The following is a 14842-nucleotide window of genomic DNA, read 5'->3' on the forward strand; positions in this document are numbered from 1 at the left end:
TAATCGTAAAGTACTCTAGACTTTACCCTCTGCATGGCGAACATCGTGCAGCCTCTGCCTGAATTATCCGTGGTATGTATATGACATGTTATATAATAATATAACTAGATTTATCATTCACGAGGCTCCGTAATCTCGATTTCTGAGATGCTGTATAAGGGATACGATGGCGGGAAAGCGAGAGATGCAGGGTGAAAAGGTTCGTCGGGGATAATAGAGGTCCCGATAGTTTCTTTATGTAGGTACATACATGCGTTCTAGGTATATACGCACGACAAGTGGCACTATAAGCTTCATCCCTCTCCCTCCCTTCCATCAAGACCCTTCTCAAATTGAATACCAACATCCATGCGGCACACCGTGCGCTGCAAGCATCCTACTGTAAGTCAACCCTCTAGATTACTTTTAAATTGTCCCATTCAAGCGGTGGAGGGACAAGGGGTAAACGATTTTAAAGAAGAAGAATTTAGGTTCATCAAATCCACGTACTTCATCGCAACTCTGGGGATCACATAAAAAAATTCGAAAGCAACGTTTTGTCATGATCGTCATATGGGTACGTATAGCGCAGGGGAGAAATCGATGATTTAATGCCAGTTTGACTGAACCTTCTGGGTTTTTTTCTCGCCAAAATCAATCGAAATGAACGTTGCCTTCATCTTTACGACGTGATTGTTCTCACCCGTTCGACTTAATTTTGTCTTTCTTGAATTATTTTTTTCTCCCAATCTTGATCGTCAGGCTACAGATAATAACTAAATGGATTTTCTAAATAAGCTGTACTATTTTTCATTTCGTATATGAGGCATTTCATGCTAAATCGATCTGGGCTTGACCCTCAAAAATCCAGTGTTGCATATGAACACTTTTAAGTAACCAACCATATAGTAAAGTAACCCATTTCATTTTTAAAAATCTTTCTATCGAAAAAAAATCGACAAAATATGATGGGATCGCTGACCCACTCCACCTCAAATCTCAAAAATTGTTATGTCTGATACATGATTTTTCAGAATTATTTGATATTATTAAATTTTGTTGATCAATATGGTTGTTTTCAAATATTGTAGCTAATTCAAATCGATTTGGTAAAAGTTCGAAAAAAATTAGTGCTTTCGGAGTCAAAACAATCATATAAAAAACCACGAGGCAAATCGGAGAGGTTAAGGGTCACACCCAGGTCGATTTGACATAGAATGCCCCATTTGTTTTTTTTTTTTTTACTTTTTGCCACAAAATAGTGAGGAATAAGAAAAGTTGTATAATTAACCTATATTAATGACTTACCAAAGAAAAAATGGAAGCCAGCAGGCCAAAAATGCCGACATTATAATGCCGAGAGTCCTCGCAGCCTTTCGTTCCCTTTTCATTTTGCTGCTACTCGCTATCGGTGGATCTTCCGGCGCAGGTTCGGGTGATGATTGTCCAACAGTTGGCAGGGAGGTCAGTCCAGCTGAAATCCCGTTTATTTGAAGGTGCTTGTTCAGCAGGGCGGCCGCAACTTTACTCCTTTAATCAGAGAGAAACGGTGGTTGTGTCTTTATTTTTGTTTCCCCAGTCTAAACCTTTCTTTATTCCTCTCATCAAATGCACCCTCAATTGTATAAATGCAGACGGATTTATCGCCCCCCACACAAAATTTTTCGCGTAAAATTTCTACGAAATAACAGTTGACCCGGTATATATATATATATATATATATATATATATATATATATATATATATATACGATTTTCGAATCAGTTTGCGAAATGAAAGTGGAAATTATTATTCCGCGATATAAAAGATCATGTCCTTTGAAGAGGGTGGACGAAAGGGTTTCCGCCAATATTATACCCGAGATTATACCCTGTTGCATAGCTCGTCCCTTCTTCGTCCCCTTGTTTCGCCTTCTTATTCCCAGAGTTCGGAGAAATCGGAAAAAAGTAAATCTACCCACGCATATTATACCTATACATAGATGGATATATAAATAGAACCATCGGAGATTTGCAACGGCTGGTCAGCGGGTGAAAAACTGCCGACGACTCAAGTTCAATTTAATGGATTCTCTTTGATGATCGCATATCTCTCTCTCTCTCTCTCTCTCTCTCTCTCGCTCCCTCCCTCCCTCCCTCCCGCCCTCCCTCCCTCCCGCCCACTATCCCCCCCTCCGCCCCCCTCTCGCCACGGTATTTTGTTCAAACCTGGGCTACTAACTACACTCAATCAATCAATAAATCTCTCTGTCTGTCCCTCTCTGAGATCTATCTTTCCTTTTTTTATGTACATTCATGCCTTGCCTCGTAATTAGCAATTATTTATATTAGTAACAAAATTGTTTTTACAATAATGCTGGTTGACGCGGCCACCTTATTCATTTCACAACAGATAAGAGGTCTTACATGCTTTTTATCTTTGATGACTACTAGATCATTAGAAAGAGGGGGAAGCCGGGTGATTTTACCCTTTGTAACAACATTAAGTATTGCTTTTGTTTCTTCATATTATTTTTCGCATTCACTGCTTTGCACTGCCTTAGGGGATATTTCCCATAGCTATCATAAACTACGCTATGTACTGTATCTACTCTATCTCTATCTCTCTCTTTCGCTCTCTTTAGCAAGTTTGTCCATATTATTGCTATTACGGAAACTTGGCTACATGCGGATATTACTGACAACGCTTTCGTCACGAGGGATTATCTCAAATGTCAATAATGTTAGTTTCTTCTTCCTGTGCTACCTTTAGTCTTATTTTTACTTTAATTATTTTATTTTAATGTATCTTAATGATACTCATATGCTACCTATTTGTAAGTCCAGCCGTCTTGTGTTACTCGCGCACGACAAATTTTTCTCTTTTTTCCAACAATAAGTTAAATTATGTAATTCACTTTGTATACTGGATATTTGCCTCGAGGCCCTGTTAGGCTAAGGCATAATAAAGCCTTTATGGCTGTCTATGTATCTCTCTTTCTCTCATTTCTTCGTTTCTAGATATATTTTGAGCAACGCGGAAAATTTTATCGCTTATCATCTACTCCCCACCTCTCGCAGTAATCCTGTAGGGTCCATTTTAATACATCTTGCACTTTTCACAGAAGGCAGATTCTTCTTTTCTCTGCAGTGTAGGTATTAAGGCTAACCCATTCTTCAATTATATATTTTTTGTACTCTTCAGTAGTTTTAGTTGCTTTCGTTCTTTATTTTTTGCTCACCTTTTCTCGTTCTTTCTTCACTTCGCTCTTTATCCTCCCCCCCAAAACTTATTATTCTCCTTATTTTTCTTTTCCAATACAAGCGATGCCGCGCCCATCGAACGCCGGCTCACTTTTCTCTTGTTATACCGTACGTGGAGACAAGAAAAAACTCTTTCTTCCATTCCCTTTCACATTGTCGATGGCTTGTTTTCTTGTCCGTTTTTTTCTCTCTTTCTCTATCCTTAGACACCCGCTAATCCAACGATCAAGTGTCCAAATGCCAAATTCTTTTCCTTTCTTTCTTTCATTCTTTATTTATTTCTTGTGAACAGAGGAACTCGTTGAATTCTCGAATGGTTGTACAAAACTCGAATACCTATGTATAACAGATGTATACTATACAACACACCATCGCTATTATGTACTCGAAGATTCAGCTTTCCGTCTCTCTGGCTCTTTTCTAATTCTTTTCTTTTTCCACATTTCTTTTTTTCACTCTTCTACTCTTACTCTCCCCATTTCTGTGAGTAGGTATATCACAAGAGATGATTTTGACGACGATATTGCGCGAGATATCATATCGCGCGAGGTAATATAAAAATGCTTCAACATATTTTTCGTAAATTGAAATTTGTCTTCTTATAATCATTTTCAAATTTCTCAGAGATTTTCGTATTCATGTAAACGAAAAGTTATGAGATCAAATTTGTATAAAACGAACGAAATTATGCGTTGAGTATACAGATATACTGAGAGGTTCTCTTGAAAGGACGTATTTGACAATTGCAACACGTCTAGTTTACAGACGTAGCCAACTTCGTAAAATTATTACTAGCATGGTAGGCAGAGTCACCGATGGGTAGTGGATGCCATTTTTAATACGTGAGAGGTTATGGTTTTGCTCAGCCCCCTGACACACGCTGCTAAAAGTGGTTCGCATAATGTCTCTCGATTCTGCCGCCAATTTCCACCACTAGTGGCGCTAGTAGTTACCTGACGAGCTTGCGCGCGGTCAGCGAGGGCAGCGAGCGTGTCAGAAGTCTATCAGCGCCACGTAGAGGAACTAAAAAACGGGGACAAGACGCGTACAATTTTTTAGTATACGAGCAGTGGTGAGTGTCAGGGGGCTGGTTTTGCTTCAGGCTGCGAGCATGAATATCAGTCAATCAAAATTGAGCAAGTTGAATCGCGTGCGCTACGAGCAGGTCCTTTCAAGAGAACCTCTAGGTATAATAATAAGTAGAAGTAGACGAATTTGATGCTCGAATCTCCCTTCACCCCCGTTTTTATTTTTATTCCAAAAACCCGATAAATGTTTCCGAAAACTTGTATTATTCTATACATGGATAATTTAATCTATCGTAACTTATCCCCACGGTATGAATAATAATTAATTAATTAATCAATTAATCAGACTAGGGGTGTCTTGTTATATCCTGCGCGTCAAGGGATATGCGATAGTGTCACGGCTGATTAGTGGGAAAAGGGGAAGAGCGAGAAGAGACGAAGATGAGAGGGAGTCAGGCGTCATCATCTATTTTATTCTATATGACATATATACATGTGTATTATTATATTATAGGCCCACATACAGTGCATGTAAGAAAGTACACTTTCGAAAATGATGCTATGACAGATAAATTCAAGTATGTAATATATCCGTGGGACTGGGTAATTGGCCAGAGGAAACAGCCAGTTTCCTACCCAAAATTAGTTTGCACTCGGTTTTGGATGGGGAGAGTAGGTTCATGGTGGTGTTATATATGTATTGTCTCGTGCACGGTTGAAACAGGATTCTGCACTATCGCCATGACTAACTTCACCCGCACGACGCCCCACAACCCATCAAAACTCTGTCTAATTCGCGTCAGGCCTCTATACCTGTATAATACACCTATAATATTCCATAATATACTAGATAAGTAGACTATATAATATACTATATAATATGTTTCATCTTTAATTTTTCATCTGCGTACAATTATTATATATTGTAAAATTATCTTTTTATCTAAGTTGGAGAGAAAGGCGTGAAGAGTGGCAACTTATTTCTGGAAGAAAATCTTTGGAGTTATTTTCATTTTGATTTTGTAACATTTTTTTGTTAATACACATTATGCAGGTAACATACCTCTACCGAGAATCTTTCTTGAAAGGACCTGCTCATAGCGCGCGCATTTCAACTTGGTAATTTTGATTGGCTGGCTTCTATTCTTGCAGTCTGAAGCAAACTTTCGCTGATAAGAATAAATTCCCTAAAACCGTCTGGTTGTCAAGTGACAATCAACCATAACCTCTCGCGTATTAGAACTAGACGAGTTGCAATTGTTCTTAGAGCATATACTACATACAGCAACCCATCCCATCGACATCAGGAAAATGCAGCCGAAGAAATGAGAGAGACGTATATGGGGCATTCCATGCCAAACCGACCTACCATCGCAATTGACAATTTTGATTTTGTCGTAATTTTTTTTATCTTTTTTCACTCTGTGAAAAAGAGCTCCATGATTTTTTTCGAATTTTTTTGTCAAGCCGTTCACGAGATATGAATTTTTCAAAATTTTAGATTTTTTTTTTAAATGCTCATAACTTTTTCAAAAATGCATTAATTTGAATTTTTTTTTTTCAAATTGTGTGTATTTTCATGAAGTTTTCGGAAATTTGATGCAAAAAAATATCGAAAAATTATTTGCTTGATTTTTTTTAATTCATAGATTAAATTCTGATTTTGAACATTGTTTGTATCGTTCGATTTTTTTGGAAAAATTCTCAAAAATTCTCTCTCTCTCTCTCACTCCTTCGCTAAACTTCAGTAGTATGTGCTTCTAAGCAATAGGGAACCTGCATGCATCTGAAATCTCTATATTCCTCTATTGGACTCGAAAGTAGGATGAAAAATGATGAATTTACCAAGACAGTTTCTTTTTTCGAGCAACATTAACGCTGCAATAATTTTTTCTTTTACACTAATTTTTCTCGGTAAATTTGAACCGGCAACCATTTTGCTGGACCCCTCTATCAGCGCCGCCAGGTGACACGTTCGGGCACATGCTCGGCTGTAAACACCGTCTGCTCCGAGCAAGCTGGAATCCTAACCTGCAATATTAATATTTGAAGCTCTGAAGCATAGTTGGCGTTGTCAAAATTGTATTTATCTCAGTAAATAACTTTTAGTTTGGTTAAAATAAAAAGATAACAATGGATCCATCAGCTCCGCAACCAAATTTAGATTGGTACATGTATTGTTTTGTACCATCTTGTAAAAATACAACGAGTTCAACTCCAGAAAAGATATTTATCCGAGTGCCAAATAATGTATTAAAACGGAAGGCTTGGTGCGATGCAAACTACATTTAGGATTCCGGTTTGCTCGAAGCAGACAGTGTTTATAGCCGAGCATAGTTCCCCAACGTGACACCTGGCGGCGCTGATAGAGGGGTCCAGCAAAATGGCTGCCGATTCGAATTTGCCGAGAAAATTTAGAGGACAAAAAATCATTTTCTGGCGTTAATATTGCTTGTAAAAAAAACTGTCTTAGGGAATTCATTATTTTTCATTCTACTTTCGAATAAAATTAAAATTAAAAAACATGCAAGTTCCCTATTGTCGAATAGGTCCTTTCAAGAAAAACTCGCAGTATATGTTTATGTTTTATACTTGATACGAAACGGCGACGATAAAGGGCCTCAAGGTTTATAGGTATACACATATGTGTAACTACATATGTACGTACATACAAGGTATAAACTTTTGGGGGGCTGACGAACTATTTCGTAGGAATCGCACAGCTGTCGACGTGGACCTCGAGCCTACGCACAAGGCGTTACAGTATACCTGTGTATACATAACTGTGTGAAAACTCACGTCAGGATTTAACAGCAATCCTCGTTCGCGTCTCCGTTAGGCAACCCGTACATATACCTATACCTATATTTGAATTGCTAAATCCCTCTAGCCCATCCGTTGCTGCTGCCGCTGTTGGTCCTCCTGCACGGGTTTCGGACCCCTCTTAACCCATGACTTCTATGCTCTTACTTTGTAACCCGTGCCCAACCTTTTCGAAAAATGTTCACGGATTATTGTAATGTATGTACACTTGTGGACAATGAATCTGAGACGGCTAATTTTTCACACTAGACAGTTAAGTTGGCAGCACAGGAAACCTACAGCGCCATAGTCGGCCGAGCGCGAAACAAACTCAATCTCAATAAACGTAACATAACCCATAACCGTGGAAATTAACCGTAGAATATGTGTCAATGTGGTGTCAATCCAACAAGTCATTATCCTCGCGGTATTTTAAGGTTAGATTCGACGGTCATGAGTTATGTTATGTTTATTGAGATTGAGTTTGTTTCGCGCTCGGCCGACTATGACGTTGTACGTTTCCTGTGCGGCCAACTTAACTGTCTAGTGTGAAAAATTAACCGTCTCAGATTCATCGACCACAAGTGTACATATAATATGTGATACGATTGTATTTTACAATTTTTTAAAAGGGTTTTGAGCTATTATCATTTTTATTGCAGATATTCAACTATTGTGCGTCGAATAATAAGAATAATAAAAATAACTAATAACGTAGATTTTTTTTTAAATCTCAATATTCGGGGGCATTTACATTATTGAAAAGTTGGCAAGACGCATCTTTTTTTTCTGTCTTCCATTGTTTCTTTTATTTTACATATTCAATTGTTTGCGATGTCATTGTGTTTTTTAAAAATTTCATTAGACACTAAATTAAAACGAGAATAATCGAGTAACTTGTCAAAATTATACTTTAACCTGCAATATATTATGGTTACGGTTGTTATTGTTGTTATTGTTATGGAAGAATAATTGTTTTCTGGTGATTAATATTATATGATCCAGGAAAAATTCGCGAAGTCTCAGTTCTCGACAGATCTCCCCCTCCTTTTTCATTACTATAATTATTATTTGTATTTATTCGATATACGATATACGAACTACTGCCAAAAATCATTGTTATGATTACTATTATTAGTGTTATTGTTGTTGTTCTTATCATCACTTTTACAAATACCAACCAAAATTATACGATCATATGTCTAGATAGAAAAAAAGAAGAAAGAGAGAGATTAAAAGAGAAATTATTGCGAAACGGATGCGGCGGTGATGGGGGAGATTGTTTTTGCAGGTAGAACGATAAATAATTCTTTATCCTTATCGAAGCGGATCCGTAATCCTGCAGTAGGCAACAGCGAGCGACTGTCACATCTCTCTTATCTTTTCAGCCGTGTTTTTACTGCGAATACGGCTTGTTTCAATTCACTCTGTTTGCTCTCGTTTCTGTTCCCTCTTTTGCACAGCAGTTTTTTTTAATTAATATTCTTACTTTTTTTTCATAACTCAAAACGCGTGATCATTACTTCTCCGGAGTTTTTTTTGGCTCCCGTCTTTTGTGTTTGTTAACGGTTAAAAAAAAAATTTGCTTCCTTCTGCCACGCGATGTAAGTTTGAAGAGAAATACTCATTTTGCTGAAATTGCTGGTATACAGGTACATTATTATATACCTACCGAACAGGAAAATCTTTAATATAATTTTATGTACAAAATGGAAAGCAAAACATCATTGTCCGATATTCTATCCGAATTGGACGAAATTCCTACAGCAAGAAGTGAAGTGAAGTTCAAAGTCATTCGGTCTGAAAATGCTGCAGAGCTTATAATTCATCCCTTAATTCCTATACTACTGGCAGGGATCATCCTCGGTATTATTCTGACGTGACTTTGAGTCTCGCGGTGGCGGATGGCGTGGAAGGGAGGGGAGAAGGAAGAGAGAAATACCGCAACCAGCATCACCCCCCCCTCCCGCCACGGGTTCCTCTGCCTTCCTTCCTTAGACTCAATGTGTACCCGAGGAATCCCCACACTTTCACAGAAACTGCTCATGCTCCCCAAATATCGTTCTGCAGCAAATATTCACTAAATACGTATAATATGTATACATGTGAAACGTATACATATACATATCCATATACCGAGAGTCCTTCTTGAAAGGACCTGCTTGTAGCGCGCGTGATTCAACTTGCTTTATTTTTATTGACTGACATTCATGCTTGCAGTCTGAAGTAAACCTGCAAGCCTTCGTTGACAAGACGAAATTCCCTAGTACCGATTGGCTGACGAGTGACTGTTAACCGTAACCTCTTGCCTATTTTAAGAATCGCCGGGTCACGGCGCCGACGCACTCTGCCTATCATGCTGGTAACATTTTTACGAAGTTGGCTACGCCTATAACTAGACGAGCTGCAATTGTCGAGCAGGTCCTTTCAAAAAGGACTCTCGGTATGTACGAGCATATTTGCGTACTGTTTGTTTTAGCTCATCCTTCTGCCACATTTTTTAATAATTTGCATGTTTAACTTTGTTCTCTTTTTTTTTGATCTTATTGAAGCTGCGCATGTCAATTTGTACTCTTTACCCTGTATTTTATTTTGAAAAATATGACTGAAAATTTGTATGTTGTTTTCGCAGAACAGCAACTCTACGAGAGAAAAATACCGATGATGGACGAGAACACAGCAACTGGCTATCACGTTCCTGAATTCAGATAAGGAAACGAGTAAGTTGCCGATGTCACTTTTCAGATATTTGTTTCCTGGTGTGTAGATAAAGTAAAAATAACAAAAAAAAAGCAACCCTTGTAGGTAAATATTTTTGAAGGAAATGTTGCGGAGTGCGGTACACTATCGCATACCTTCGTACATATCGATAATGTACCTATGTATGAGCTATAACGTTCAGCGAAATCTGTACTAGTGGATTATTATGACCATCGGTGCGCTTGCCTAAGCATTATTGACCCAGAATCCAGTATATATTAAAGGCGGGTAATGTACCTGCAGTGAGAACTGTTTGGTTCTAATCCTTGAGACGAAGAAGGAATAATTCAACATTGAAAATTCTTCCCTATCTCTACACCTTACAGACGAAAATCGATATATTATATAGAAATTCATACATCCCATGAATTATTTGATGAAAATTAGATTTTCGAGAGTGCCAAAAATGCAAAAGCCCGTGCTGGGAGAGAGAAAAATCAAGGATGTACTGGCTATACATTCTCAACTAAAAGTGAGTCTCGTCAACAATATTGGTTACTTTATTATACTATGAATATCGAATAAAATCAATCACAATAAAGACGATAAGAAAATTAAATTTGAATAATAATAATGCCCGAAAGTTACCAATAAATTGTTTAAACAGAACATTGTTAAACAAATTTATAGGTAATGTTTTTTTTTTGTAACGTGAACTGAATTCGTTGATTTTTCTGAATACACATGAACTTCTAAAGAATTTTCTCGTTATTTTGAAATTTCCGTTTTCGAAAATGTTAGTGTCGCGACCAGGTAAACTTCGAGCCGAGTCCGCACGCTTGCGCGCCAGATTCGAACTTTCCTTCGACCTGGCCACAAAACATCTGGTCGTCAAATGCAAATTGCACATGCGGCTACGCAAGCTTAACGGTCGATCTCGGCCGGGGTTTTCCACGTATACTCGCCGATTGGTCAGAGTCACTTTCCTCTTATCAGAGGGAGTTTTTGGTTTTAAGCTTAGCCAATAAGAAATCGTAATTTAGGCAAACTCTCCACCTACCCCCAACGAGCGTGGGCAAATTTCTAAAAGCAACTACATCAGTCTACGACAACGCCTCGGAGCAACGCGATGCCCGAGTTAAGCTCTGTAATGACGACAAATAAAATTCAACTTCGAAGAACAATCCAACCGATTATTCTACCCAACCACAATATCCGTATTAGATTTTGAAAAATGTAGGAAAAACCGTGGATTTTGGATACGTTTTCGTAAAACGTTGTACATTACAATCAAGAAGTTTCCGCGACATTGCACGAATACTTTCGTAAATACAGCCTTTACAAATTTTCGAAAACGGAAATTGCAAAATAATAAACAAATTCATTTCACGCGACAAAAAAAAACAAAAAAACATTACCTATAAATTTGTTAAGCAATATTTTCTTTAAACAATTTATTAATAACTTTTGGACATGATTATTATTCAAATTTAATTCGCTTATCGTCTCTATTGTGGTTGATTTTTTTCCGATGTTTATCTTATCATGAAGTATTCAATATTGTTGACGAGACTCACTTTTGGTTGCGAATGTATAGGTAGTACATCCTTAATGCTGTCAGGTGGTAATCTACTCTCGTGACAGTGCGTCTGTTTCGTTGTACGAGACGAGGTAAAAATTGGTACGGAAATCGAAAGAGTGGTTGATGAAAAAAAATATTATAAGGGAAGGAGGCGTTGATGGTAATTAATGGATATGCAAATTGAAACAGTTTGATGCGTGACGGGAACCAAGATAAGATTTCATTTAGAAATACTTTTTGGTGCTGATAGGATATCGTTGGACCAAATTCTGAGATACCATGTTCTGGACAATTTTATGTAAGGCAAAGATTTCATGGAAAAAAACTCTTTGCTCTACTAATCACGGACGTTTCATTGCATACACAGGATCTTAATTCATATTGTAACGAGTATCGTTCACTTGGGTTTACTCCGATTAATATTCCGCCCCGCCCCGTAACTATAATTCTAATTATAATCACTGCCATTTCCCAACTAGCCAAAAAATGATCTACAATTAGTCAATTCTACCGCATTGTCCGAAAACGCAACCTATTATATATCGATTCTGTTGAATTCTCTCCAATCGAAATAGTTCACGCGCAGCCTCACTGCGGGTCGTGGTGGTGGTACGAACCTGTGCATGCACACCGTGTAAAAATAATTGTGAAGGTCTGTTTATACGGTAGTAGAGAAAGTAGTGATCGATGCTGGAAATTTAACACCGGGGGTTGTTCGCCGTTTATAATGCACATACATACATACCTCTCCATACCATTTCTGCTGGATGTAGCGGTCGAGCGGCTTGGACGTTTACAAGGTGAGCTACTCGAGCATTAACATGCATCCCATTAAAGTGACATGGCACTTTCCACGCCTTGCGATATTGGGACCCTCCAACCTTCGTCCGAGATTACTCGACAAGTAACTGGTCGGCACTCTTGCCAGAAATTATAAACGATAAGCAGAAAATGCAGGTCAAGTTTTGAAAGGTAGAGTTGGCAATATTACGTTTTCTACCGATGAATTCAAGAGAACTTCTCTACTTCTTTTTCTACGGCTTTGCTGCTATTCCCTGACTAAAACACTAATTTGAATATGAAGAGCGAGCATGCCACGCAGTGCTTCGGAAAACCGTATCACAACTATACGTGAATAATGGATATCCGGTGACATAGAGAAGCTCGTCAAGCTGGTAGTTGATACATCATTTTTCGACTCGAACAACGGGCTCAATTTCTACCTTATATTAAAAAACCTTCAAGAATTATTACCACGCAGAGCTGTATAATTAAACTTGTAAAATTGATGTGTTCAATTATGTATTCTGTGTACGTATATCCCTATACACCCATGTCTCTCTATAAGGCAGTTCTATATACAGCATTACGCTATACCGACCTCTTTTAATTACGGCACTTTTTCGATTTATGGCCCACAATGTTTCGTTATACGGTCAAAAAATCGGAATAGATCCAATTTAATTTGTACGGATTTGTGCAAAAATAATTGATTCGTTATACGGCTTTTCGATTTACGGCCAACTTTTCCGGGACGTATCTAGGCCATAAAGCGAGGTATGGATGTATAAGGATATCAGAGAAGGTTAGAGAGGGTGAGGGCGTTTCTTAGAATTGAGGTGAAAATTCCAACGGTGAATTCGCCCATCCGTGTGGTATTCGAAAGAAAGTAAGACGATCATCGCCGTAACCTTTCGGTACACCCATCCTTATCTCTTGCATACCGTACGTCGGGTGCTATCTTATGGCATCTTGTCCCGCTAAAATCGTTTTTCAACTGACTATATGTGCGAAGGAACCTCGATAGATAACCTCGTCTACGATGGAGAAGAGCCGCGGTGGTCGCCTGTAATGAAATATCCTCTCTCGGACAAGGCCACGTACCCTTACGCATCCTTTGAATACCATCACACCTCCCGACAACGCCGTCATTGATGCTTCAGGCTGCGCGAGACTCGTCGAGAAATTTCTCATCTCACCCCATGGTCAAGGACTTGCGGGCTTGAACTATACAAGCTTATCGAACTCTTTGTCCTACTGGAAATGGAGATATTCTTCTATTTCTTGAATACAATTTCGCGACAAAAGTCATTTACTCCCGCATCGTCGCATCGTGAAAGGTTAACTACGGGGTACGAAAAAAATAACTAAGAAAAATGATGGGACAGAAGAATAGTAGTACACGAGACAGACAAGTCAGAGATCAGGAATCCAGGTCACGTGCTCGAGGCGAGATCTATGATGAAATGAGAATGAATCGAGGTGGTGTGGGAAGAGAGAAAGAGGGGGAAGAAAGGGATTCCACCCCCAACTAATTACTCAATCCCAGATTAAAACCGGGATGCCGAACTTTTCGTCAGTGTTCACGTTTACCCTTGCCTTGCGTTAGCTTCGGATATCGCGTAGACTCTTTGCGGTATCAAATAAAGGATTACCGGTATTTAGGTCGAATGAGATTCGATCGTGATTAATATAACAATACCTATATTTAACGAATCAGTTAGGTAGCAAATCGATGTAATTCGTTATTAACATGAAGTTCTCATTGATAGGTTGTGACACGAGTATACATTGAAAATTGTTGTGGGTAACTCGCGAACTGAAAACGTTCACTTTGATTCAGGGTACTGGGACAATTGACATACATTTGAAATTGAAAAAAGGCGAAGTTATGGGAAAAGTTAGAGAAACAATAAGACAGGATCATAAATTTTTAGGATGCGGACATGATGAGAAAAAATGCAGCTAGGTACTTGAAAGGTTGGAGATGAGAAAGACAGATATAGAACTGAAGGACACCATGAAAGTTAGCAGAAAACATTTCGGAATCAGATGTGTGATTGCGAATTACCTCTTAAAGTCTAGCGAGGGTTTTGAGACGCAACAGTCGATTCGTTGGATTTGAAAGACTTGACGACAGTTTATACATGTTGGCCGACTGGTTTGCTCTGCAGTTCTTCTACTTCACAGAAGAGATATATTTCATCAACTTTGCTGTACTGGGTATTAGGTATTAACCTACTAGGATCTTCCTGCTGCTGCTGCTGCTGCTACGCTGAAAGCTCGGTCTTCGATCCCGTTAGCAGAGAGGACAACTTATCCGCCTCCAGGAAAATTACATCTGCTGGCTGGCTGCTGGATGGTTGGGCAAAGTTACTTCCCCCCATCTCAAACTCTCGTCCGCCACTCTCTAAGGGTGCAGGATGGGAGTGGGCGACGTCTTGCGTCCCACATCGAAGTTCGTATGTATTTATGGTATGTATATGTACACCCAACGTCAATTATACATGAACGAATCTGCTGAAGGATATCGAAATCAATATCTCGGTTTGGTTCTTATCTCAATTGTTTACCGGATTTGTTGTATTACACATGTATATATTTCTGAATAGGTATTATATCTTTTTACTCTTAACGCTTTGTCTCCACATATCCTACAGCTTGGCCCGCGAGGTAATATATCTATCCATCTTCTTCTTCTTCTTCTTCTTCTTCTTCTTCTTCTTCT

At 38.7% G+C, this 14842-nt stretch overlaps 1 protein-coding gene and 1 long non-coding RNA gene across 7 annotated transcripts in view; one reads left to right on the forward strand and one right to left on the reverse strand.

Moving 5' to 3' along the window:
• LOC124301950 (octopamine receptor beta-1R-like) overlaps positions 1–14842 on the reverse strand; it is a 59509-nt gene that overhangs the window by 23887 nt on the left and 20780 nt on the right. For all 6 annotated transcript variants that reach the window (XR_006907590.1, XR_006907589.1, XM_046757621.1 and 3 more), the window contains exon 3: positions 1288–1509. Coding sequence is in view for 4 of the 6 variants with exons in the window: in XM_046757621.1 (XP_046613577.1) it covers positions 1288–1509 (222 nt within the window). In the remaining 2 variants the exon portion in view is untranslated. The remainder of the gene's footprint in view (positions 1–1287; positions 1510–14842) is intronic.
• LOC124301972 (uncharacterized) overlaps positions 7342–14842 on the forward strand; it is a 50171-nt gene continuing 42670 nt past the window's right edge. Inside the window, exon 1 of the long non-coding RNA XR_006907601.1 lies at positions 7342–7446. This is a non-coding gene — a long non-coding RNA (uncharacterized LOC124301972). The remainder of the gene's footprint in view (positions 7447–14842) is intronic.

This window comes from Neodiprion virginianus, chromosome 4 (assembly GCF_021901495.1).
Source record: "Neodiprion virginianus isolate iyNeoVirg1 chromosome 4, iyNeoVirg1.1, whole genome shotgun sequence".
Classification (NCBI taxonomy): domain Eukaryota; kingdom Metazoa; phylum Arthropoda; class Insecta; order Hymenoptera; family Diprionidae; genus Neodiprion; species Neodiprion virginianus.